Source organism: Neopsephotus bourkii, unplaced genomic scaffold, assembly GCF_033783945.1.
Source record: "Neopsephotus bourkii isolate Nb327-2 ecotype Australia unplaced genomic scaffold, CSIRO-AGI_Nbou_v1 NB_962, whole genome shotgun sequence".
Classification (NCBI taxonomy): domain Eukaryota; kingdom Metazoa; phylum Chordata; class Aves; order Psittaciformes; family Psittacidae; genus Neopsephotus; species Neopsephotus bourkii.
Window position 1 is genome coordinate 4,669,873 of NW_026901456.1, and position 27,734 is coordinate 4,697,606.

The following is a 27,734-nucleotide window of genomic DNA, read 5'->3' on the forward strand; positions in this document are numbered from 1 at the left end:
ATCCTTGCTCGCAAAACTGCTGGCCCCAGCAGGACTTGTTGGCATGGTAGGGAGCAACATGCCCTGGCCTGGACAAGAGAAAGCATAGGAGCATTTTTCAGTCAGACCTTTTCACCTCTTCTGGTGGGTCCCACACTGACACAGTGTTGTTACCTGACAGTCTGAGCAAAAACCCCATTCTTTGGCCTCAAGCTGTGAGATGTGAAGTTATTTGCCATATTTGGCAACTGTGCTCTCTACCCTAGAGGAAGACAAAGGTATGAAAGACACGATTATTCATGTTTAAGCATTGGCCTGTGAACTAAATGTTAAGTGTGTTTACCATGAAGTGTTACAACAAATAAAATATTTAGAGAAACGTATTTCTCAGCCAAATGATTTTGTTGCTCTCTATGGTATTTACTGCACTAACTTTTGAAGTCGAGATTAATATTTATATTCAAGATAGAAGCACAAATGGAAATCAATCCATCTTTTCCTACATTTTCTAAAGAATATGGTGGTGTTCTGCTGACCCTATCTCTGGCCGGAGTTACCATTCCTTTCAAAGTTACCAGGTACTCAGTGATGGGAATTACAGACTTAAATGGTGCCTCTACTAAAAAAATCCAAGGAGAACACATACCGGGATTCATTTGCTTCTAACCTCAGGCAAACCGTTTTCATTGGGATGTTTCAGTATTGTTTCCTTGAAGCTTTCCCTCCTTCTCTATGGTGCCATCAGTAGACTAGATTTATTATTACTTTTTTTAAACACAGTTCAAGTGGTTTAAGTTGGGTGTATCCTTTCACTAAAGAACGCACTGATTTTCAGGGGATTACAAGTGGTCAAAACCAGACAAGTTTCACAAAACATCTGAAATACATTGAAATAGAACATCTGGGCACTCTCAACACTAGCTTAAAAACAATTTCTGTCTTGAGGTTTTACTCCCCCCCCCCGTAGAGTGAGATATATCGAAAGAGTTCCTCATTACTTGTTTCTCCCATTTGTCTTTTTTTCTTTCCTTTTTACTATTCTGCCAGTTTGCTAAATTTCCTTTATTTTGAAGGTAACAGATTCATTAAAAAAAATACACATCTCTGTCTCTGGAACTACAGCTTTACACTTCAGTGTAAAGTCTGAGGCAAAAAGGAGAAAATGAAAAGCTGGCAACTCCAATCATTGAATTCAATGGGTGTATGAGAAAGGAATCAAGCGGAAGAAAAACAGTTATTTAGAATTCCATGGAAAATTGTAAGAACACCCCCTTAGGCTTATGGCTTGTCATTTCTCTTTTAAAAAGAACACTTCATTAAAGACATATAATGAAAAAATTAAATAGATACATTCAGTATATTTTTAGTATTATGTTTTCACAGAAAAGAGTTACATGTTTATTTGAAGCTAGAGAGTCTTTAGGATCCTTAAAGCCTTCATTTCTTATGCAGTTACCATTTCTAAGCATCTGGTTTCCAGTAGGAAAGCTTTTCTTCTAAGCAAATGGATTACTTTTTTCATTGCCTTACATAAAAATCCATTATATATTCATATCTTCATATATCCAAGCCCTCTTCAATTTATTTGAGAAATAAAACCTTAAGTTATTTAAGAAAAATAATGGAAGACTGAAAGAGCTGAATAATCCTACCACCTATTTAATCTGCCCATGTAAATCCTGAGCACCACCTATCACAGGGGTCTCTATTTTTCACCCAATGCATAATTGAAGTTACAGGCAGCTGGGAATGTCAAAAGTTTTGAAAGCAGTTTATGGCTAAAGAAGCCCCTATCCAAGTCAGGGAAAACATATCAAGCTTGCTAAGTTTCTTACATGTTTTCCTTAAGTACCCGCAAGTTGCCTTTATGGGGGAGAAGATATGGGAACAGGCAGATTTTTGGCTGGGTGTGGTTATGCTTTCACCTTATGAGGCTCTCATTCTTTTAATCAGAGACTGCACAAGATGCTTCCATCCCTGTTGTATCTGCAGCTGTGGCTAAATTCTGAAGCAGTCAAAGCCACACTTGTTTTCTGACAAGTATAAGAGATTTTTCTCCAAAACTCATGTTCTGCTCCCCTTCCGCAGCACTTCGTGAGATATAGTGTGGGGTGGCTGCTCTGTGGGCAGCAGCTCAGGGTCTTTCTGGGGACAAGGCCCCCTCCCAGCCTTGGATTCAGAAAGGACATGGAGCAAGCTTGGCACCTTAAACCCCTTTAAAAGTAAGTGGAAAATGGACTCCTAATTCCTTTGGGAACCTCTGGAAATGTGAAGTTGTGCTCCTAACTAGATCAGTTTCTATGTATCACTTCAGAGCTGCACCATAACCTCCTACCACAGTCAGCTGTAACCTGTTCCCTATGGAAGGACAAATCATACCTGGTGAATAAGTACTACCTAACATTTAAAACCTCGTGTTAAAACCATTGATCAAGACGCATACAATCAAAGCCTTGGCGCTCTTCTCAGTTTGCTTATAAACTAGCTCTTCTCCTTCAGCACTGACACACAAAGTTTCCGCCCCACACCCCAGCTTTTAAATAAACTGTTGAAAGCCACAAAAGTGACCTGAACTCTTTTTCCTCCAGAAGCCCAACGATCTTAGCGAGCAGCTGGCCTGAAACATGAGTCCTGCACCTCACGCTCTCTTTTGTATGAGCCCTCCCAGCTAAAGAGTGGGTTATTGGATGTCCTTTGGCAGGTGCTACTGGATTAAAGAGGCCAGGAGCAAACTCTGAACTGTGGCTTTTTTGCACTACTTAAGTAAATGTTGTTGGCTGTGTAACCCTCCTTATCTCCTACCAGGGATTTGGGATTTTGTAGCAGAAAGGGTTTGATTTGTACAACACTTTTGTTTTCTTCAGTGCAATTGAGAAATAACATACCCTCATTCTGAATACCTTCCGTGACATTACACTATCAATTCACCCCTGAAGAATGAACAAAAACATCCCCAAACTTGAAACAGCACAACAGTTGCTTTTGACAAGAGTCACCCCAACCTGTTCTCAAAGTGGTGTTACAGTAAGGGCAAGAGCACAGCCTTATTTCTGCTGCCTTGTGCCCTGGGAATGGAATCAGAGCTGTAGCTAATCCCTTTATCAAATGAGATGCTAGTTTTTTGTACTGTGTAGGGGACCATGGCATCAGAGCAGCAGAATAATAAGAATTGGTCTCCTGACACTGTGGACATGCAAACCCCATACCTGGACTCACAGAGTCATGTATTTACAGAAAAGACCAAACTTCCCATGCAGCAGTAGGGCTTCTGCAAGTAAGAGGAAATTTTTGGGAGACCCTTTTCTTTGCTGTTAAGGAGCACATGAACTTGCTTTGCACTTCAAAGGAGCTAAAGCCCAGAGGGGCATTTTTGTGTTGGAGATACAGAGAGGAAAAGTGTGCCCCAACTCCTTCCCTATCCCAAGAGATTTTTCTTCAGCAGCTTCTTCTGTCCTTTCCTCCTCACCTTTTTTGTTTCTATTTCCCCCTCTCCTGCTGCTATTTCCTCTCAGCTAAAACTGGTCTCCCCTTTTTTCCTCCTGCCCCTTGTCATTCTTCCTCACCCCTATAAAACCCTCTCTGATGCTCTTTGCATTTTTCCTTCCCCATGATCATCTCTGCTGCATCTGCCTCATGTGGGAACTCACCCAGAGGAGAAGCTTTGCTCAAGCCTTCTTATCCAGACACTATTGCTTACCTTTTTATAGCTCTGGTTACACAGCTTGCTTTTTTTCCTGCTCTAAATGCAGAATTTGAAGGGCTGAATTAGAAAACATGACCTGAAGAGGCAGGGGCAAATTCATAAGGAGAAGAGTCATGCCAGTATTGCTGATCCTCCAGAAATTTCTCCAGAGTGAGCTTCACAACTATTCTTGTTCTTATGACAAGCATATTGTTTGCATTAGGGAAGGAATTATTTCATACTGATAAGAAAAGATAGCTAATTCAGCATACTGGGAAAACTGTTTCATAGAGGTCAGAGAGATTTTTTATGTGTTTTGAACTAGGAATAATATCATTTAGTTAAACAGCTCTCTGTCTTCACATCTTTTATGTCTTTTTTCCATCTACAAACAGTTGACCCTCCTCTGCATCAGCTGCATCGTTTGGCTTTGGAGCAAAGGCACATGAAAAGAACTGCTCACAACAGCATCTCCTGCACAAAGCAAACGCACCTGTCCTCAAGGCAAATGAGGCTGCTCCCTGGCAGCTTCCTCTTATACAAAAGGAGAAACTTTCATCTAATCAAGCGGTGCCATCGTATCAACATCTCAATGCCTCTCCACCCCGTGCTCCTAACCCTCCATAAGGCATATCCAGAGAGCAGCAGGGATTGCTCCGAAATCCCCTTGGCAGAGCTGCCCTCAGTGCCTGCGTTAGTTGCTTGCAGCCTACCACAAAGCCCAAGGCATGCAAACAGGCTGTGCAACACCACACATTTCCTGATTTACTTGGTAGCAAGCTTACCTGGGCTGATTCATGGTCATTCATAGAATTCAGGCACTTGCATTTCAGGGACTTTTCAAAATACATGCTCTAGCACTGAATTGAAAGCTCCTGACTACCCAGAGGCATTCACCAAGCACACAGTAAGAGCCTTTGTCCTATGGTATCTAGGAAGCCTTGCACGCAGGCCACCAGCACCAACCACATAATGCACCTGGAATAAGCAACCCGGCTTTGCAAACCAGAGGACAGCATAAGCAGCACTCTCTGTACCCTCCTGTTACACTGAGAGCTGGCAAGGATGTGAGCCAGGTTTGATCCCTTAGTTGGTACATTAGTCTCCCATGGGTTTGCTGTGCTTAATGAGCAGCTCAGCTCAAGGTTTATCCAGCAACTGCTTCCCCTCTAGTGAGATCCTTCCCGGCTCCTTTCTCACCCATGGCCTGCTCCTAAAATGACATGGAATATGTACATGAATTGCCCTCTCTCCTTTAAAGACATTTGAGGTATTAGTCAGGCTCTCTGGGAAGGGATGTATGCCTGCTGCTTCTGCTTCATCTCATCAGCTCACAGAAGGTTTGGACTTCCATGTTTGCCTTCATGGCTTCACAAGCAATGCAATGAAGTTCAATATTGTTAATTAAAAATAAGGGCACATTTATTCGAGACCTGGTCTTTACGGAAAGAGCTGATTTGGAAGAGCTGTAGCAGCTGCCAAATACACTTCATCCAAAATACTGCCTTTTAGAGGTGGCTTTGCATCTAGAAAACCAGGGATACCCACAAATAGCCTAGGAGGGATTCATCTTCATTTAAAAGGATGGTCTGAAACTGCTGCAAAGGCTTTGTGACAAATGCTCCAGAAGAGGTGTGTTACTTCTCAGGTTTTAATGAAATCCTTGTGGAATGGCTTTGTCAGGCCCATTGTTAATACAAGCCATCTTCTGTATGGCTTTCTGTTAGGAAAACAAAATATTCTGAGACAGCAACACGTTACAGATGGCTTTCGTAGTGACACTTCTCCTTTTGCTAGTCCTGTGTAGGAAATGGACTTATTTTTGACAGTAGCTTGAGTTAACAAATAATGGCTTTTGTGGTTACTTGAGTGGAAGACCATTATCAGGAGAAAGCCATTTGTATTGCAAATTAGATTGGAGAACCACCATACAGTCTGCTCTAAAACCTACTGATAGAGGTTCATGGTCTGTGCTTAAGCAACTCTTCTATTGAGAGTCAGAAATTTAAAGCACAAATTGTAAAGTTTTTCCCTATGGGCTAAACTGGTAGCTCTGATCCAAGCTTGCCAGCTTGAAATCCTGAAGCTGAACTTTATTCCTTGCCCTATGGGAGTTTGTGCTGACTCAGGAGAGGCAGATCTTTGCAGAAACCTCTGAGTGAGGATGCTGGAGGCAAAGCCCCCCAGGAAACTGCAGATACCTGGTTAAATCTGGTAATCTTTTTATGATGATATTTTTATATGAAATAAAACTTCAGTCTGAACTGTGCACCTTGGGCAAAGCAATGGATGGCCATCTCAGGCCTACAGCAGGCTTTGGTTGAACTCAACTTCAAGATTTATCGTGCTTCTTTCCATCCCTGTCTCTGTTCCTGCATTCTAATAAGGAAATGTTTTCCAGGAAGAAGAGTAAAAAAAATGAAATAAAAACCCCAGAAGTGCTCCGTCCAGGGAAGGCCTGTCCACAAGTGCGGATGCAAGCTTTTCCCCACACAGCATCAGTTTTCTAGTCCAGCCTCCTGCACCATGCTCCTCTCCCACAGCATGGCTGCTAATTTGGGGAGGTGAAGGGTGGCACTATTGCCCTTCTCTGCTGTTCTGTCAAATGCGAAAAGGGCATGTTGGGAAATAAGCAAAATGAACATGAAATGTGGGTGGAAAAAACAAGGTCAGCCTGCCCTATCTGTGGCCAGGCAGAGTACCCCATTTACCTCCAGCCTGCCTATCATTAGCAACCAAGGAATGGTTGTGGTGGAATTAGTGGTGTACGTGGCTTTTTTCTTCCCACAAGAAAAAACCTAATGCTTTTTGCAGCTTCACTTTCTATGAAACTCACTGGGGCCAACGGCATTGCATTCACACTTCTGGTGACTAGAAAATGAAATCAAAGCTAATCACAGCACCATAAAGTCAAAGCAGCTGACTACGTTAGTCTTCCAAGGAACAGCTTCTCCCACTGATAAAAGAGAAGGGGTAAATAAAAGCAAAGGGCTTTATTTGGGCTAGATGATGATGGTTCTTCCCAGATGGTAGCTCTCTTTGAGCACTCTCTGCTCTATCTTAGCTTATCTCAGATCTTTTCTTCTCAACTATCCCTTCTCACCCTCACACACACTCCCTCCCAGTGCTGGAGCAGGTGCTCCAGACATATCTTTCTCCATCCATGTCCACCTATCAGATCCACACAGAGGAGTAAGCACCTGAAACAGAGGGGTCATAGCACTTTGGAAGATGCTCTGAGGCAGCCTAGTGGAGAACATCTTCCCCAAAGCAGTTCCCTTTTACAGCTTTATATAGACAACTGCTGGCTGGCTTTGTTACAGGCTGATTTTGGCCAGTCTTCAAGGTCCCAATGGTGATGTAAAATATCAGTGTCAAGGCTGACACAAGGCTCCCGGCTCAAGTAGCCATCATTAAGGCCTACAGAAGGTACCACTTGCCACTTTGTCCCCCCAGCTCCCTTGCCACAGCCATACACTGTAAAACGCTGCCGCATTACACAGAGAAGTGTGTAGCTAGTAGGCTGAAGGAACAGGTTTATAAGGACAACTTGGAGAGCTTGTCCTTGGACAAGTAACAAGTACCTGGCATGGTCAGCACATCCTGCAAACACTCAGAGCGCGCAAAACACAGAAGAGGTATTATTTAGGCTGTAAAGTAAATAAAACACAACATGTATATACATAGTGTATGGACATACTATAACATACACATGTGTATATATCTCTGTATTGTATACTATAAACACACATTCATAAACTGTAATAGTCTACAGTAACTAGGCAACTTAGATGAAAAGAAGAGAAACTTGCTGAATGCTAAGGAAAAATCCCTAACCATAAATTCTCCCAGTGAATGACCTAAGGGAAGGGATGGAAAAAATCCTTATGACTACAGCACTCAAAACCCATCAGTGCAAATACCCTGAAACCCTTAAACACTGCTTTGTAAAAGTTTTGTCTGAATAACCTGGAAGTTTCTCCGCTCTTTGAGGGGGCATAAAAGGCTTGAGCAAAAGCAAGCCATGCACCAAAAGGCCATCTTTTTGTGCCAGCAAAATAAAAAGCTACTATAACTTATAAAACAACAGTGACTCTACTAAGTGAGGGCAACAGTGCTGTAGCACTGATTGCTGGCTGGGCCTGGGATGGGGGCCCAGTACACTCACAGCAGCTAGGTGCAGGACCCTATGGGACCCTGGTCCCTGGGGGGGATGCTCCATCACCTCTGGGTACATGGGGTGGGAAGGGGGATGATACAGTGAGCTACCAGCTTGTTTTTCACCTCCTGACTCAATATTCAGAGGTAAAAACAAGCCCTGGAAAAACACCATGCTATCTAGAAGAGCTGTTTGTAGCAACTTTTGCTAATTGGCTCCAACAGCTCATGAGTCAACTCACTATTTGCCCTGCTCTCCAGGTAAGCTCTGTGGCAAGGAAAGTCTGAAAAAGAAAAGAAGACTTTGTACCCTAAATCAATCTTCAAAAAAAAGAAACCAATGCAGATGGCTTACTAAATACAGAAGGTCATGTATGCTTCCCGTACTTGCCAATAAATGACATAGGAAAGTACACTCCATTTTCTGCCACTTAAAAATAACCCCTGAAGCACCAAACAAGTAAGCTGAAGTTGGTAAGTTTGATCCAGCAGCAGTCTTTTGTGAATCACAATTCCACTGTCTCATCACAGCTTGCTATGCTGAGAGACACCACAGCAAGCCCTGACACCTAGAGTGACTGAGGAAGCAGGCTGTGCAAGTTACTCTGAAGCCTGTCAGTAGGGCTTGCCCAGATTCCTTTGAAGATCCCAGTTCAAATGCTTGCTAGCATATGGATATTGATGCCCTTCTAACGTCTGAGCCTCGCAGAAAGATTTCTTGGGGGTTTCCCACTTACAAGGCAAAGAAAAATTGCCGGCATTCCCGTGGTCCAGGCAGGAAGATGGGGAATATGCAGCTCCAGAAAACATGTAACCAGAAGAGAGGGAGATGGGAAGTGACCAAAGGGCAGCTCTTGCAAGATGCTGGGGCCAGGAAAGGTTTTGCACTGGGAAGGAGCAGTGGGAGAGGAACATGCATGTGTCTTGGGAGAGAACCCATACAGCACAGCGAGGGACCCAATACTTGAGCTCTTTTGCTGCAACTAGGAGGGGAGTAAAAGCCTGGGCAGGGAGTAATTTGTGGAGAGTGAGGTGACTTCAGAGAGCCTTACAGGGGGCTCTCCAACTTCCTCCCCCTCCCCCCATGTGTGACTGACATTAGCTCTTCCCAAAACCATTTCTATCTTTTTGTTTCATTTCATGCATCTCACAAAGCAAGTTTCGACAGTACCGGTCCAGTGAGCCTTCACCTATCTTTGGTTTTGTTTTCGTGATTGTAAATTCTTCAGGGTGCTTTCCTGTTCATTTGTATGGCTCCTAGCACAGCAGTGGAGCATGTTAGTAAAAAGAAAGAGGGCAAAGTCATAGGGAAAACTATGAAACTCAAAAGCTAGTGGTTTTGGCAGCCTTTGAAATTAAAATTCTGTCCACATTTTTATCATTATTCTTTTAGAAGAAAAAAGTGAATCAGCATTTTATTGAAACAATTTTCCAGCTTATCTTTTTCCTGACAATTGAATTCCTTGCTAGAAACCTATCTTTTAGCAAATGAAGAAAAAATTACCAGGATGATGTAATGGAGGTTGATAAGAATGCTGGTCAAGCTGCTTTAAACAAACATTTCCTGAGATATCGTTCTGAAGAAAGAGCGATCTGATAATACTGATGAATTTTATGCAAAGCTCAATAAAAGTGACATCCTTGGTTAAAGAGAGAAAACCCCGTTTCTTCTAGTCCCAGGATTGTGATCAGAGAGAAAGAATGGAAAGCTATTTATGTTAACACGTGGCTGAACCTTAAAGCGAGTGAAGAAAACCTGAGCCATGGGAAGTCCAGTGAACGTCCCAGCTTCCTGCAGAGGGAGATACACATGTCCAATACCTTTGCGGCCCATGCATCTGTGAGCCTGAACTTTCTAAGCCTTGCACGTGTGCTTAGCTTTGAGGAGCTGAGTAGCATCATTTACATGTTGCACACAAAGTCAAGGCTCCTTATGCTGCAAACAGAAACCACACACATACACACACTTCACCACCACAAAAGGGTTTGCATCAAACCCAAGGGAGTCAGTGATGGTCACGGCAATAAAGTCACGCACAAATGCAGGTCTAAGTCCGCAGTGCCCTGAGATTTAAATATAGGTCTACATGCCTAACCGCAGGTCTCTGAGCCTGAAAATGCTTTTCCCTTTGCATTACCAGTTTTGGCCTCCTCCAGAAGCGTGGGGTTAAACAAAGCCTCATGAAGTGCTCGGAGAACTCAGGCTGAGGAGCCCTGGCAGGGGGGTAGGCATGGATATGAACTTAGGAAACCCCAAGCTGCGACAGGTGCACACTTTTAAGAGCACCTACTTGCAGCCTCCTTCTTGAACGCTGGGCCCTATCCTCTCGCTCAGCCCCACGGATGCTGCTGGTCTCCCCGTGCAGGGAACGCAGCAGGTGCCCGGGTGCCCTTGCCATGCCGTTTGTAGCAGGAGAGGGCCCTTTTGAGAAACGGCCTAGCAACTGAAAAAACGTGGCAAGCTCAACAGCAAGAAACAGCGGCGGGAAAGGGCACGAAACAGGAAAGCGCCGGCAAGGCTCATGCCATCCCCCCGCCGGTGCTTGGCGGGGACGGAACTGCTGCAGAAGCGGCGCAGAGCTGTTATCAGCCCCGCGCAGGGGCTGCGGTTTGCTCGCTCTTGCAACCCTTCTTCAACTGTCACTTGTTTTTCAACAAACAGGATGCCTCTGCTCAGGCTGACAGCTTCCCTGTAACTCCGGGGCGAGCGGTGGCGTGCGCCCTTCTCATCGCCCTGGGGCCGCTCAGCTCACTCCGCTGGCTTGGGTGGCTTCAGGTGCAGCCCAGGCAGAGTGCTGCGGGGGGAACAGACCTATCTCCTTCCTGCAGCCCACTGCTGATGAGCAAAACAAGAAGCATGTGATACAGGCTTGGCTGCATTGGAGAGGAAAGGCTGAGCTTCCATCTTGCTCACTCTTCATTATTCCACCTAAAAGCAGTTATTAAGGAAGTGGTTGTGCTATGCTTAGGCACCAGGGGCACCTCCAAGCTGCTCACCTTCTCTCTGGTCTGTGCAGCAGTCCCAATGTGCCATAGGGATGTGGATAGCATGACTGCTTTGCTATGCAGTCCCTCTGGAGTGAAGGCACAGGGCAGGACTGATTGAATGGAGATGCTGCCAGAAGAGGTAAATGATCAACTGTCCTCACAGCCAGCAGCAGCAGCAGATCCTGTAGCAGAGCTAAGCTTCATGGCACCATTGTTGGGCACCTCCTACTGCCCATTTTCACCTCAGTGTTAGCAAAACCCCTGCACCAAGCTTTGCTGCTTCTGCTACTTGAGAAGCACCTTCTGTCTTTCAAGGTCACTTGGGCTATCCTACAGAGAATCCTGGTGTGTCTGCCAACAAGCAAAGTACCAGCCTGGAGTTCTACTCAGGAGTTAGGTACAGGAAAAGCAAAACACACTCCGTCTCTGGTTTGATAATTGCCTGGCCAAAGCTTAGCCTCTGTCAGCAGAGGTGGAGACCATGCCAACAGCAGCACAGGCTCTGCAGCAGAGCTCTCTAACCTTCACGCTTTTCTGGCACTGCCCAGTGTTGTGGCACTAGAGAAAGCAGGGAAAAAGAGAAATATTTTCTGGGGGGAAAAAAGAAAAAAGAAAAGAAACACTTTTAAATGGATGCATAGTTTTTTTTTCCTCACATCTCCCTGTGCTGCTTTGCTGGACCCCGGAAGGTTTTTGAGGGGTCTCCAAGCAGTGATGTTTCCAGCTATGTTGGTGGGACTTAACTGTACCATACTCCTGCTCTTCTTCTCCTACGCCGCTGCTCTGCTGGCAAAGGGAGGCACAAAGCATCATCTACTGCCAAGATGGTGGTAAGCCAGGCTGGAGAAAACCCTAGGGCATCGCTCCTCCTGGATATGGAATTCTGAAGAGCTGACCGAGACTTACATCACAAATTGTCAGGTAGTTGTTATTCTTTTCCTGTTCCCATATTGTCCACACACAGCTTGTAATGTTTTCAAGTTTGCCTGTTGCTCAAAAGTTATTGGAAAACATTTTTCCCTGGATTTTCTGTATGCTTTGCTATTTGAACTGGACTGCTCAGTTGCAGCCGGAGATGTACAACATTTGGGCCCTGAAATGATGAATGTAAGGTAAAATTCCAATGAAAACATGATCAGATTTGAAATTCAAAGTAATAAGAGATTGTTTTGTAGATAGTCAGGCTCAGAACTGTTAGTCAAAAAATGCAGGTTCTATTTCCACTTGTCTCTCCCTTGAAATCTGATATGATCACTCTTCCCTGGTTCTTCATCCATGAAGATGAGGAACATGCTATTCCCAGAGTAGTTTAAGTAGCTTCTGAAGGTACTCAACTGTCTTTGTGTATCACTTTAGCCCAGCATACTCCAAACCAAACTGCTAAGCTCCTTTATTAGCCTGCTTTTCTGTGGAGGTAGTGCTTATGTGCTTGCTCCCATTCTCTCTGTACTTCCCCTAGTTTTTCTAGTTTGTGGACCAACTTTAACTATATTTGACAGAGCAGAAGTGGTCTTAAGTTCCTATGGCTTTCACAAAACATGGCAGTGACTCAAGAGGCTGTGTCAGTGCTCCCATCTGAAAGGAGCCCAAGAGAGATAGTTGAGATTCCTCAAGAAAAGAAAAATCTTCGCTCAGATTAAAGACTTACTGGATGTTAAGAGAATGCGAGCACAAGATCCATCTCTGTAGGGAATTAATATTCAGTAGTTCTGCTTGGGACACCATATCTTGGCTTTTTAAAGACATCAAACTAGACTTGCCTTGGATTCAGACTGCTGCTTCCATCTAAAACTTTGTCATAAGCCCAGCATTTCCATGGAGAAGATTTTCAGTGGGTTTGCAAGCTTTCAATCAAATGACCCAAATTAGCTTTTTTAAATTTCCCAGTGAAGCAAGGCTTACCCAGAAAAGAACATGACAATTCTCATGAGAAGTTTCCCACAGCCCCAGTAACATGAGAGCTTTTTACCACATTACACTTGTTGTGGGGAAGGCCCACATTAACACATGATGAGAGCATTTGGATTTAATAGAGTTAATATACACAGCATAATTACCCATAGTGTTTGAGACAAATCTTAATCCATCCCTATCCTAAGTGATTCCCCAACAATTCCTTAATAACATATCAAGAACATTTATGATGCCACTGATCACATCATTAGCATCTGCTGAGGCTCAAGACAGGTCTTAGTATGCTTCCATTCCAACTATCTCCCAAATAACAACATTAACAAAGTCTCATATAGCACCCTAAAGTGTCATGGGGCTCAGGTGTAGCAACACAGAAGTCCAACATTAAGTCTCACAAAGAAAGTAGCTACTAATGTTACACAGGGTTTCTGTTTTGGTGGAGGTGCTGTGCTGATATCCCCTGCAGAATGCAAGCTAACACGATTGTATTATTTTTTTAATCGTAAGACACACTGAAAGGTAATGATACCATAGGATAAAAAAGGAAAAGAATCCTGCAGGTATAATCTTTAGTACTTGAACCAACCCTTTAGCATAATATCTTTATCACTTTTTATCTACCACATCATAATTTGCATCAGAAATCTGACACAAGCTGCCTACTAAGCTTTACATCTATTAGTGGATACTAAATATGAAAATGTAAGAGGCCAAGAAATTAGTCTAGAAATACTTCTCTTTTCCCTACTCCCTTGCGCCCCCAGCACACAACACCTTCAAGCTTTGCATTGATGTCATTGCATTACCAAAATTAAGCTAACAAGCCCAGTCTCATACAGAAACCTCGTAGGAGAGGCTGGAAAATAGGAAGGCAAGAGCCCATAGAAACACACACCTGCAGATCCCATGGCACCCTGTGCACGATGCACAAAACTTGAGATCTGGGGTGAAAAAAATCAGAAACCTTGTAGGTGTACTCACCACTTCCATAGAAAGGACCAAATATACAACAGGTTGTCTCAGGACTATCTGCAAGCTTAGAAATTAAAGAGCAGGATTACATACCAGCACCATAAGAAGCCAGTCCTTCCATCCCTTTCTGACTTTCCGGAATCAACTGGAAAGGGGTAAGACTACAGATGTCATGATCAAAGGAAGTGGTACCAGGTGCTAGGCACAGAGCGTGGTTTCCTTTGGCCACCTGTATCCATCTAATTCTAGCCAAAGTGGGAAGATACCAGTGAGGAAAAGGTCAACAATTCAATAAGATGGTAGGATGACGTTATGAACAACAGGGGATCTAGTTCAAACACCAAGCTTCAAAAAACCCCAAACAAATGCCAGTGGATTATTCTCAGAGCACAACCTGTGGGAGTTGTCTATATTGCATTATTACTGGCTCCTGGCAAAGGCAGCTCCAAGCACCTGTGTCTCAAATGTCAGCAGCTGGGCCTATGCCTCCATCACCTACCGATCCCCTGAAACTGTGTCAGGTACAATTGGTTAGGAGTATGCCCTATTCAAGCTGGAAAATGCTGTTTCCCAGTGGAAATAGTGCTATATCCCAGGGGCCTGCTAAGGAGAAGTATCTTTGCTAATTCAAGAGCTAAAACAGGCATGCCACTTCTGCCATGCAATAAAATACTTTTTCCCTTTTTTACTCTCTTCCTGACTTTCACACCCTCCCTTCTTTTCTGGGTTCTGGTAACACATATTTGGTATAGATTGTGCTTATATATACTCCTTGGCAGTCAAATATGTGATTCTTTGTTTTTTTCTTTTTCCTTCATTATGTGATAACTGAAAGCATTTTGTTCTCCAGATACAGAAATGAAAACTAGCAGCAAAATTAGCAATGTAAGTCATGCACTAGAAATGTTTGGGTTAATTTGTTTGTGGCAAATGTTGCAAACAACAGCATTTTATGAAAACCTCAATGACAAGGTAGCTCGTTTTCTCACCAAGGAAAAATAAGTGAGGGAAACTTTGCTGCAGCTAATTATCTCCTAAAATAGGACAGCTAATGTTTTTATATAGGTTATTTTTCTAATTCTCGTTTCATTTCTTCTTTGAACTGCAGTTTCAAATAAGGGGATTAATGTTGCCTGCATTTTCTGCAGGGAAAAAAAGAATAAATCCAGTAATGCACTGCAATAAAAAGTGTACAAGACCTTAATAAGTGAGCATCTTCAGAGAGAAAGCAGTTTAAGGAGCAGTGAAAATATCTTCCTTAAAAACAAGCTGTAATCTGACAACAAATTTCTGTTAAATCATGTTTTGTCTGGGTTTTTTTACCAGAACCTCTGTGTGAGCAAGTTGTATTAGCATGAACCTTCAGAGAAGGCTACAGTTTTAGTTAGGAGTGCTTAATTATTGGCTTAAGTCATATGCTGGGAGAAAACCTACTGAGCTGGCACCTCATATTGCCTCGGTTAGCTGTGCATGCTGCTCAGTCAGCAGCTGTGTGACTCATGTGGGGAAGTCTCTCCTGTGGGGACTGTGGTGTATACTAGGGTTTGTTCATGAACAAGCTGGAGACCAAGCAGTATTTGCTGAAGAAATTAGCAATGAATAAATGAGAGCACATCTGACAGAGAGAGAATAATTCATAAGCTGAAGATGAAAATGAAGTTGAAAAACTTTGCTGAGGAAGAACCTTTCACCTCCCTGTACTTATTTTAGGTGGCCCATGGCTGTGAAGCCAAACCCCACTGCTGCCATGAAGGAGTTCCTACTTATCCATAAGTACTGTGGAGCAAAACATGAAATTTCTCTTACTTCTGACTAGAGCTGGGGACAGGGTAGAGATACCCAGGGGTAAGCTGTCTCCTGTCCATACATCAGGACACACTGCCTGTGTTCAGTTCTGGGCCCTCCACTACAAGAGAGACATTGAGCTGCTGGAGCAGGTCCAGAGAAGGGCAATGAAACTGGTGAAGGGTCTGGAGGACAAGTGTGATGAGGAGCAACTGAGGGAACTGGGGTATTTAGTCTGGAGAAGAGAAGGCTTAAGGGTACCATATCTTTCTCTACAACTGCCTGAAAGGAGGTTGTAGTGAGGTGGGTGTTGGTCTCTTCTCCCAAGTAACAAGTAGTAAGACAAAAGGTAATGGCCTTAAGCTGTATCAGGGGAAGTTTAGATTGGATGTTAGGAAAAATTTCTTCAACAAAAGGGTGCTCAGGCATTGGAACAGGGCAGTGGTGGAATCACCATCCCTGGAAGTGTTCAAAAACCGTGTAGATGAGGCCCACAGTGACATGGTTTAGTGGTGGACTTGGTAGCGCTGGGGTAACTGTTGGACCTGATGATCTTACAGGGCTTTTCCAACCTAGCTGATTCTATGATTCTGTGCCTTTGCAGGACTTCACTAAAGCAGGAGGTAGACCAAAGTCACTCTTATTATCCAGCTACTGCCCCAAGCTGGTATCACACCAGCTAGTCCCCTCAGACACATCTGGGGTCTGTTGTATTTCCTAATCCCTCTGGCTGGAGTGGGTTTTTCTGAAGGCTGAAAGGGGAGATGAGGCATCTTGAAAAGCCTCCAACCGCTTCTGTTTAGGTTGTGCTTTTGATCTTCAACTGATGCGGTTTTGTCAAAGCAGTAACATACCAAAACCTGGAGGACGCGGCTACAGGAGCTGATTTGCCTGTCTCTACGTGGGTCAGGGATATGCCCAAAGCATGGACACATAAAGGGAGGGAAGTAGCTGGAGGGGCTGCCCTAATGAGCCTGTAAAAAGGAGCCAGCACATCAGTGAGCAGCTGGAAATGTGATCTCTAACTGACATAAATGACATTTTTTATTTAGCAGCTGTTGTGAGCATGGAGAAATGGGGCAGAAAGGGCTGGGACACCACTATGAAGCAAAAGGCAAGATGTGGCACAAAAGTGGAGTCAGCCTTACCCTCCTATATTTAATATGTGTGAGGGTATAAGGACAGCCATGTGAAAAGGGACTTCTGACCTGGGCTGTCAGCGACACAACTTCAGGGTGTTAACACCTTGATCTGGAGGAGAACAGCTCCAGGTCTCTGGAGGAGACTCCAGATCACAGGTCTCATCCAATGCCCAGAGATGCCAGCCAGGTCTTTGCACTGGTTTCATTGGGATCAGATACTGTGTACACAAAATACTGGGTTGCTTTAATTGCCCCAGTAAGATGTGAATCTGAATAATCTCTCTCCATATAGACGTCTGTCTAATGACACAACTTCACCCTACAGAGGAACTGTAAATCCCTATTCGTGTTGGTACATGTCTAGTTACAGCACAACACTCTCCTGAATGGGTATGGGCTTATATAGGTATAAAAGTGTTCATATTGGTAAAGATTATTCCTGCATAGTAAACGAAAGAAGAAAAGCATGTAGCTTTTCTGCCTCATAGTGTAAAATAGATGCACCTAACAGTATCAGTACAAAATAATATCACTCTTCAAAAGTAGTACTCAAAGTTGGATTATGTATGAAACTAAAAAAATAAATAAATTACTATTTACATTGCAATCTCTATTAGGAGGAAAAAAAACCCTCCAAACAAGGCAATAAAAGTTCTGATTGTTACACTAAAACGTAAGTGGTTCATCGCTTTTGAACTCAAGAAGTTTAACCTATTACTTTCTTTCTTACCTAAGCAAGTCATTCACATTCTTTGGTTTCCACAATAGCCCAACATATTATGGAAACATACTGTGCTTGAAACACTCTGTTTCATTTAGAAAAGCAAATCATTTTCTCCAGTGCAGTGAGGTACAGCCAGAATAAGTTCCTGTTCATATATGAGACCTGAATCTTGCTTTCAAAAAGCAAGTTATTCTGTGCTTAGTGTAAGAAATGTGTGGGTGTTTAGCACTGTACGTTATCAGTTTTTACAGATAAAAAGTGCAGAACATAAAGAAAGAATTGGTGCAGAGACTAAGGTGTCTTTTTTTCCTTTCAGAGGTGACTGTCTCTCCAGGCTGTGTTAGTGGAAGTCCTTAGAAAGCATGTGAGGGGCAAACCATGTGTCAGCTCTCTGTGCTGTCCTTTCTCTAGTGAGAGGGCAACCTGCCTGACAGGTCTCCATGCTCACCCTGATACCTTAGATGCAGTCATAAGCAGAATGCTTTCCAGATGCTATCTGCACCCAAAGCTTGGATTCCAATGCCATTGTGGCAGCAAAACAGGAATCAGGTTGATGTAGAAGCATGCTCAGTGATCTGGTGGAAAGAGGTCTCATTAAGACCCTGCATGAAGTAACCTCTGCAGCTCTGTTCCTCTGAGTCCAGAGATACAATGGACAAAGTGGTACTGTATTTCTTTGCAAAGCATTTGGATGCATGTAAGAGCACTTAAATCAGCCTGAACTGCAGTAACTGGTTTGATGGCCCCTGTGCAAATGTGGTTAACAAAGGCTTGAACGCATCTTCCAGATATGAGTTTGCTTACACCCGAGCTATGCAAAACCCAAAGCTCATTTACATTTAGGTCCTGAAAAACAGAAGCATTTTACAGAAGTCTGATATTATCTAGTAACTGTATTATAAAATAAATTGAAGTTCCTATGAACTGGGCATAATGTGCAATCTCATATCAGTACCTGCTCTGAATGATGTGCAACATGGACAGATGGTCAGCAGCCATGGCACCTTTGCCATGTGGAGTTTGACATCACATGTGAGGCCTCCTCCTCATTGCCTTTTACTTGGAAAGTGCTTTTAGGGTTGCTTTCCAAAGTTGCTATTGTTCTTACAGAAGTCCTGTCCCCTCTGCCCTTCTGTATAAGACCAGGAGATGGTACATGCTAAAGAGTGCTTCTTTTAGAGTCTCTCATTACTGCTTAGTGGGGAAATACACCTTACCTGTCCATTAGGTGAAGTGTATATCCTTGGTGTACAAGTTAAGTACAAATCAATAACTACCAACCAAAGAAAAAATCCCAGTCAATTCAAAGCTCTTTCTATAGCCATGCATAATATGCCATAATAATTCCATACCAGTATCTCCTAGGTAAAAGAGACAAAACCTTTAGTTCTCAAGCCGTAATTCTGCTACTTGGCACTGTGTGAATTATGCTTCCACTTTAATGCTATGTTTCCTTCAGCCCCTATGTCAAAATTGGCGTTCAGAGTTCACCTCCTGTCTTATTCACCACTTTGTATTTTTATCACAGGTTTCTTTTTCCTTAAAGGACAAATGCATCCCTGCTGCAGTTGATAGCCATCGCTTTCTGGATGGAGCCAAGATATTACCCTAAGAACTGGCTCTGGATATGCTTTTCTGCTCCTGGTCATGGCTGTAAAGAAAAGAGGAAGCGTGCCTGCAGGCATGTACAAGTAAAGCCGTGATAGCTTAAATCTACCCAGCCAGTATAATAACAGTAGTGAAACCCCAGGTTATGTCTTCCACCCCCGCTCACCACCATGATGTGTGCTGACGTCTACCAGGGGTTGGGTAGTGGTGACTTACACCCATCCGATTGCATCTATGTTATCCTTGCTAGACAGATGAAAGCCTTCTCTTTGTGTGCTAGCTTGCCTTCTACTACCCTTTGATACTGCAGCAAGTATAAATAGATACCCAAACACTGACAGAAAAGAAGGTTGGTCTGCCCACTGCAGAGGCTGTGACACTCAACTCTAACACGCCCTCAGCAAGCTCGCAGTGCTTGCCTTCACCAGAGGCAACTGTAGGATGCTTTAGCAACGCTTATGGAGCTTGGCATCCTTTGGTGTCTGTTCAAGGCTTCTGTAAATGCCACAATACTTTGGAGGCACGCATCTGACACAGACATATGCCATAAAGCCAGCTAGAAAATGGACTTATGAGAGAGGCAGGCGGTGCTGGGCCTGAGAAGATGCAAGACATTTGTCACAAAGGAAATAGATGCTGGGCCCCACACTGTGCCACTTTGCCCCAAACACACCAGGTATTTCACAAAAGGTCATCTTTTAAAGACCACAAAAAGGCACTTGAAGGACTGGGTCAATGCCTTCTGATGTTGCTGATTTGACATTGATCACAGGGCTTTCCCTAAGTACAGCCAAGAGAAATGTTTGTAGCAAATCACATAAAACTTGTCTGGTTTCAAGTCCCCTTGCACTGCACTCACAAAAAAATGCAGTAAGAGAGATAAGCCTTTCAACTTACAGTCAAAACCTTGGGCCAGCTTCTGAGCACAACTCAAAATCACAACTTCAGCATGAAACCAGACAACAGAAAACATATTGAATGTGAAAATACTCAGAATGCAAAAGAAAAAGCCCCAAGCCCATGTCTTGGTCTGCTTCTCGAATCAGAAACAAAAAGCATAGGCTGGGGGAAAAAAACTAACCCCAACCAAAAACCAAACTAAAACCAACAGATAGATCAAAGCCAGAGAAAATGTTCTCACAGGTCTTCGTGAAGTGAAACTACCTAATTTCACAGAGTTTCACTCGCAAGCAGAAGTGATGAGCCCTGCAAACAGTATTAAGGATGAACTGGAAACTCTACCAGGTAGCAGCTACTGTCACTTTCTGCTTCCCTGCTTTCACAGGGAACTCTTTTTTTTTTTTTGCCTTTTTTTTTCCCCATTTTTTTTGTTTGTTTGTTTGGTTGTTTTTTTTTTTTGTGTGTGTGAAATTCAATTGTCTGAATACACCTTTATAGAGAATTTTATGTTTTGGACTAAAATCTATCTTCGTCATAAGCCCAGGACCTTCTTCGCTGGGACCTAAGTTGAAGAAAAGGCATTTCTTTTGAAAGCTGATTACACTGGGAATCTGTATATAGAATTTTTATTCTCTTTTCCACTGGCAGCAAGAATGACGTGTCTTGCATTCATTGTGGGTATGCTGGTGCATGTATGGACTTCACCAACGTACTGTAGACCTCTGTAGGTGCTCTACTGCTCCAAACACCACCACTGTTGTCAGCCCTGTTACAGTTCAATGCACTTCAGAGAGGAGATATTCCTACTGTTCTACTATTTGGAAAGCTGACTCAAGTCTATACAAATATTATCCATTCTCTTAAGATGACAGAAGAGTTAATGAGGTAGCATAATGTTTTCTTGTCCTTCTCTCAGACTAGTGATTCACCTAGCCAGTGGTCTGTCTCTGCAGCCAGATGTCATGGAGGAAGCCACAGTTCACTTTGCAGATGACAGACATGCTTACATGGGAAGCTTTCTTTCCAAGCTTTAACAGAGATCAGTTTGTGCTGAGAAATATGGCAGTGAGAGACCAAGGGAGAACTTAACCCTTCCAAACCTTCTTTTTTCTTTACATGGCTGGTAGATAATAATGAACTCTTATGTATATACAGACCCAGCTGTTTTAAAGATCCTGCTAAACTCTTGGATTCAATGGTATTTTATGGCAATGTGTTCTAGTCTGTAATCCCACACTGTTTAAAAAAAATACACCATACCTTGTCCCATTGACTAAACACAGAGAAAACAATAGGAGTGAAAGGGTGAGCTGACTATATAAGTTGGTTTAGGGAAGAAACCCAAGCAAATAGAAAACACAAGTAAATACATAAACATTGAATAAAATCTGAGCAAACACATCCTTGAACAGTGCAGTCTTGAGGAAGACAGAAAATCTGACAGGCACATGCAGGCTCACACCCTGCAGTGAAGGGGGCCTGTCCTGAGCTCCCCCATGAAGCTGAGATGTCTTGTCTCTGTGCACAGCATGATGCTCATGGTAGCCCCTCTACCTGAAACACTACACACCCAGCTCACGCCCAGCATTCAGGAGGCCTGTGCTGGCACAGGGAAGACATAGATGCCCAGCTGGGTTTGGATTCAGAGAGCAGGTAGTCCCTTTCCAGCCAGCTTTCATCCATCCTCTTACCCAAAGCTAGAACCACTTCTTTCTTGCCCTAATGCTGGCACTGCTAGATCTGTACTGCCCACGCTCTCTCTGCATTTCATCCTTGCTCTCTGTGACTGCACAAGAGGACCTTATGCTACCTCACCTGGACAGTCCTCCTGGCATGTGCAGCAGAGACCACTGGGACCCAGTACAGCCCTTTTGCATGTGGCAGGGTGTCAAATTTGGATGAGCTTCTTCTGTTGGTGGAACAACCTCATCGTTTTACAGAGAAATGCTCTTGCTGTTTCCTTAGGATAGCTTCTGCTTAGCTTTTAAAAGCAAATATGTCAATTTCTATATCCAAGAACAGTAATTTCTTTGCCACTCCTGGTTTAACTATAGACTCTCCCCTCTTGAATAACAAGATGATGCCGATACTCATTGTGTGTTCTGACTTAAATTCTTGCACAGTTCATAAATTACTTTCATAAACTTGCCAATATCACTATCATTCACATGCATTTAAAGATAAGCAGACTGTTCATTTGGGGTCATGCCTTAGCAGTCAAACTAAACCATAATTACCTTCTAGTCATGAAAAAATGCAGTTTATTTTCTATTCATATTGCATACACTGGTTGAGTGGGGAAGATACTTCTATTTCCCACTAGAGAGCTACCTCAGAGCTGGAGTTTGGCTGTTGTGATAAAACATGGTCCAAGGCAGAGCTGCCATTCAACAGTCTCTTATTAATGGCCGTATGATAAAGGGCAAGACAGTCTGGGGGATCTGCAAGCCAACCATAACCTTAAATCTTTGCTCAGACTGTCATCACAACATCACTATGTTAAGTATGACTGGTTAAACACCCAGTACAATATTTTGGCCTGGGATAAAGTTTCCTGATCTTACCAAAGCAGTATATTCATCTCTGTCGAAAACTTTACCCCTTGCTTCACAGGAATTCCTGTGTTCAGGTCTCGCAATATTTCTCAAGACTTTTCAATGAAAGAATAAGGCTCAAACAGAGAAAAGGCTGTGTAAATCAGACATTGTGCAATTTTGTTTTCTCCTAGTAAGCCAAGGTTTCTATGAGCTTTAGCTCAGTTTCCTATTTGCAAGACACAGTTAGTATTTTATAAAGCTGATGCAAATTAACTCTTTGTTACAGTTAGGGCAGTCTGCAAAAGTGACAGAAAACCTTCTCTCACCCCTACACAGTGACAGTGGAGTTTATGTTATTGTGAAAAGATAGTTTTCTTCTACTTGGTGAGCAAATGAAAATACATGGCAGTGTTAGGTACTGTGCATCTCCCAGAGAAATGTGTCTTTGGCCGAGTTACTTCTAGTATATGATTCTGCTCACACACAGCACCAGGGATTTTAGGTCCTATCAATGTAAAGCGCATCAATAAGGCAAGTCAGGGCCACTAACTTTCAATGAGAAGCTTTCAGTGAGTGCTTTCAATGTCTCTGAACCTTAGATATGGGTGTCCACGGGTCCAGGGAAGGAAGCCCTTCAGAGCAGGAAGAGCTTCTTGCTACAGTTTTATTTAGCGTTTACAAAGGAAGGAACCCACAGTGAGGCTGGGCGCTACTTTGCACATTGGAACTAAGAAGAAACTAGGCACAGTGTATTTTTCCATATTGTAAAAGTGCTCTGCCAGAGTTCATTTCCATTTGATAAGTAACCAACAAAATTGCAGCTCAAGCCTTCATTGCCATGATTAATTAATAAAAAATACAGCAAAAGCAAAACCAAGAGGAATCTTCTTTGCATACTGAAATAATTGGACCTTGCTCAAAAGAAAAAATGAAGAAAAAGTGCCCTTGTGTAAAATGTTATGGTTTGTGCTATTTAGAGCTCCATAAAACCCTGCTAATAGATTTGTTATTCCATCTTCCTTCGTAGGCAAAATTATTAGGAAACCTTACAAGACAGTCTAATGTCCTTATTAAGTTAAAAGAAGTTATAGGGTAGGGCAATATTATGTAGCTATCTAGACACCCTTTAAAAACTATGTGTTTACTGTTTTATACAAGACTCTAACGGGTCCCGTTTTGGTCCCCTGCCAAAAAGGTATCACTGTATTGACCCAGACAATACACATGAGCTCTCAATAAAACCAGCAAATCCATCTTTATACTGTGAATCTTGCTAGAATAAAAGCTTAAATATAACCAGCAAATCCATCTTTATGCTGTGAATCTTGCTATAATAAAAGCTTAAACTACTGTCTTGTTGATGCAGTCCTAGATATGAGGAAAAGATGAAGCTATGTTTTTCTGCAGGCTGCACTGCAGCAAGACAGTTACAAATGGTCCTACCCTATATTCCTAACACCAAGCTGAGACTTTAAACTGAGAGAGGCCATTAGGAAAATGAGGCCATCATTAAAAGCAGAGTCATTAAACGTTTGAATGTGTTCAGCATGCAGAGCACACCGCTGGAGGTTTCAGTGTAATCCTCATTTCTTTACCTAGTGGCAGAAGTGAGGACCTGGTGTGGTGTGATAGAAAAAGGGCCATATCCTTTGTGGTGTACCACATTCAATTAATATGTCAGGCTTTCTATGTCTGTCACTGCTCACAGGGGCTGGAACAATGGTTCTGCTTCCCCACTCCCCTCTTTTTTTCCCAATTTTCACATAGTATCAGGCTAAAAAAGAGTTATGGATTTCCTTCTCGGAGAACTGCATGGACTGATAAAGTGAAACCCATGGCAGAAAACAACTTGTTATTTTCCCCTTTACTTCACGATTTCAGTTAAGAGAGAGAGTGCAATAAATTTTTGGCGGGAAAAAAAGAAGAGACAGTTTGGGACATTTCGAACGACCGGTCTATGTAAACACCATTGAGAAACAGGGGTGAGAACAACCAGCCCTAGGGATGATTTATTTTTCTTGCTCTGAGGCCCGAGTGTCACTTTAGCTGCACCCGGGATTTTGAAACTGTGTGAAGTTCATTTGAGTAAAGAAAGGAACAAAAGGGGAACTGCTGGAAAACTGTCACAAGCTTCCATGTTCAAACACAGTATTCTTTTGCAATGAGAAAACGTTCACTTTATAACTCAACTGAAGATCTGTTGCCCAAGCTTTTCTACCGCTGTACAGTGGGAGTTTGGTCTTGCTTGTGCTGGGTACGCACCAGAACCTGTACCTGGATTGCCCAAACTGGATGAATATCTTAAGGTAATTAATGTGACTTCTAGCCTAGCAAGATTCCAGCATAGTCCATGAGGAAGCACAAAATACTGGTGCTATTGTAATATTAACAGCAAAAATGAGAACAGTAATAAGGAGGATAATAAAATCCATTCTGGAGTGCTGAGCTAAATCACTTGCTGGATTAACCAGCTTTAATGAAACTCCTCCTTTTCTGGACAAATCAGTCCTTGGTCTCCAACCAGCTGCTCTCAGGCTCTTTAGGCTCCTGCCTACAATACAGTCTCTGCCATCCCCATCCCATCTCATCCCATGGACTGGCTGTGCCCTGGCACTTGCTGCAAGCACTGCCCCATGAGGTTCAGTCTTGTTCTTTTATCAGAAGCACAAAATTTCCTCAGCAAGCCTTCCTGTGCTACTGATTAAACAGTAAACAGTTGGGTGGCTAAAAAAAAAAAAAGGCAAAAAAGAAAAAAAAAAAAGGCTGACGAAATGCAGGAAGATCCTTCTTGTTATTCTAGCAGTATTGCTTCCTTTGCTCGTAGGGGTGCTGAGGAAACGTCAGCTGCAAGCGCTGCAGAGCAGTTAGCCACTTCTTGCTCAGCCTGCAGCATCTCCCCTGCCCAGGCTAGAAGGTGCTGCGAGGCTGACTGACTCACGCGGCTCGCTGCGATTCCGCTCTCCGCCGGTGCCAGGAAAGACAGATGTAGAGGAACTTTTGACATGGAGGGGGGAGAAAAAAGAACTGATGCAAGGCTGGAGAGCAGCTAGCATTTCGGCAGGCTGCCCTGCGCTCGCCTCCCTCTCGGGGAGCGCTGATCTGCATGCAGGAGCGGCAGGGTGCCGGCGGAGCTGCTGCTTCTTGTGACACAGCAGCTGGGATGAGCCTTCCGCATTCCCCAGCCCGCTTATTAATACGAATAACTCATGACTCACACCGACACCGCCAGCGAGGCCGGGAAGCTGTAGTCTGTAACTATAAAGAGTTATGAAGTGCTGCTCTCTGGCAGCACCCGGCCAAGCTTGATGAGCGGTCTGCGACGGGCTTTGTGTGCCTTGTCATCCGCACAGGAACAGCCCTGCTGCAAAAAGGGCTTGAGCGGTCAGAGGGCTTGCGTGGAAAGGGGAAAAGTTCAGCTGTAGCATGAGCTATTTAGGAAGGCAGTTACGAGGAAGCGGAGAAGTTTCTCGTGCCAGTCGCTGGCTTACTTGTCTGAATAACCCATGACTAAATCATTAGCTCCACAGGGGGTTGTGAGAACGTTAGAAGGAGTCTCTGAGTGCTCTTGATCACTGGTGAAAAAGTCATATTGCTGGGTGAAGCCCTTTAATTCCCCTCTCAGCCCTTACAGGACTGCTTCATTTCTCTAAGGGTGGCTTCTGCTGATAATTTACAGCCATCTGAGATCTGCATGGCATCAACAGGATCTCTGAGTTTATCCGCACTGCTCCTTTTCCTGAGCCACGTGAGTTGCAGCTAACTTTAAGCAGGTTTCTAAGCTTTTCCTGACTTCTCCCCTGTGAACATGCCTTTACTCAGGCTGATGGTCTAGCATAAATGAAACAGTATCACGCTCTGCTGGCTGTATGCTCCAGCTTGCTACTCGCCCCTGGTGCTTCATCCTGTAATATGTGTCGTATGCTGTTGGCTGTCATTTTTCATGGCAGTGGCTCAAAAAGTCTTAATTCTGCCAAAAAGAATCAAAAGGGACTTGTGCTACTGCTTTTGTATCTGCAGTAATGCTTGTGGGTTATTCTAGCACATTTTGATTTATGAAGAGAAAATTCACAAGCACGCAATGGCTGTTTGAACAGCTTAAATGAGTCCTTGTTATAATCTCTTTAATGGACTGATAAGTAATGAGATGATATTCCTGAAAGCTCAGATATTAGCTTCGATGAGAGTGCCTCAAAGAAGACTGAAGTGGAAAAAAGCATGTACTACAAGAATGTTCCCAGATACTCTCCAAACATGCATTTTCTTAAGTATGGGAAAGTAAAAAGTATATTTAGAAAGTCTGAATGGTACTTACCTCTCAAGAAGTGCTGGTAAGAAGGAAGTGACTCAAATAAGTTGCTTGAAGCCATTGTTTCCTCTTTAAAACTCTCTCTTTACAGTGAAGGAATATATGATTTCTTCTACCTTGGGGAGTGAAAATTGAAGAACAGTCATTGCTACCACCCTCCTCCCAGCCATCATGCTCTGTTTTATCCCCGTGCCTCAGGAGCAGCACAAAGCAGATTATAAGGTTCTTTTGCTAAAAGAACTCTGAAATTGTTTCTTAAAAAGAAAAAAAAGTAGCGGATCGGTTGTGGTTGATGATGCTTACCACTCTACGAAACCCTGTGGTTTGCAGTCAAAACGATTTGCCCTGCCTGCTGACCAATATCCCGGACCCGCTCTTGTGTGACTGCCTCTGTACCCAACTTGTGGTTCTGTGGTTGTTTATGAGGCCCAAAGAAGTGTTTCACACAACCAAAATTACAAATTTAACTGTTCCCCTTTCCAGAACCTGCCTCCATTGGTCCCTTTGCATCATGTGACCCGAGTGATGTCGACTTTCTTTTTCTTTCTTTCCTTTTTTTTAGCTTTCTGAAGTCATGCCCTACCCACTCCACCTGCCCTCCCCGGGGCTGCGCGAGGCACCAGTGCCGTCTGCTGAGGGAGGGAAAAGCACAGTGACTCACCGCCCCTGATGCTACAAATGGTCTTGCTGAGTTAGTTCAACTCCCCTTGTTTTGTTGTGTGTGGTTTTTGGAACTACTGATTATTTTGATAGAAATTTCATTGCTGCTTATTCAATAGTAATCCAAGCCCGAGCATTAGTCTGCTGCTCAGGCAGGATGTGCAGCTAGTCCTGTAAAACACCAGGAATCAGCTGTAGGAAAGACCACTGGCTGGGGAAAGAGCACTGAGAAGAAGTTTATTAAAAAATAATAAAATAAAATAGAAAAATAAACTGTCAGTGGAGCCAAAAAAAAAAAAAAAAACAACATTATTCTGAGCCTTTTTGCTGACACCTATTAAGGTATACTTGAAAGTTGCTAGTGTATAAAAGTCCACAG

The 27,734-nt window shown here is 43.3% G+C and overlaps 1 protein-coding gene across 3 annotated transcripts in view; it reads right to left on the reverse strand.

Annotated features, from left to right (window-relative positions):
• Positions 1-27,135, reverse strand: part of RUNX1 (RUNX family transcription factor 1) — a 168,356-nt gene extending 141,221 nt beyond the window's left edge. For 2 of the 3 annotated variants that reach the window (XM_061359091.1, XM_061359089.1), the window contains exon 1: positions 26,702-26,987. In XM_061359091.1, the coding sequence (XP_061215075.1) occupies positions 26,702-26,756 (55 nt within the window). In that variant the 5' untranslated portion in view covers positions 26,757-26,987. The other variant, XM_061359090.1, reaches the window with a different exon arrangement.
• Between the last annotated feature and the right edge of the window lie 599 nt (positions 27,136-27,734).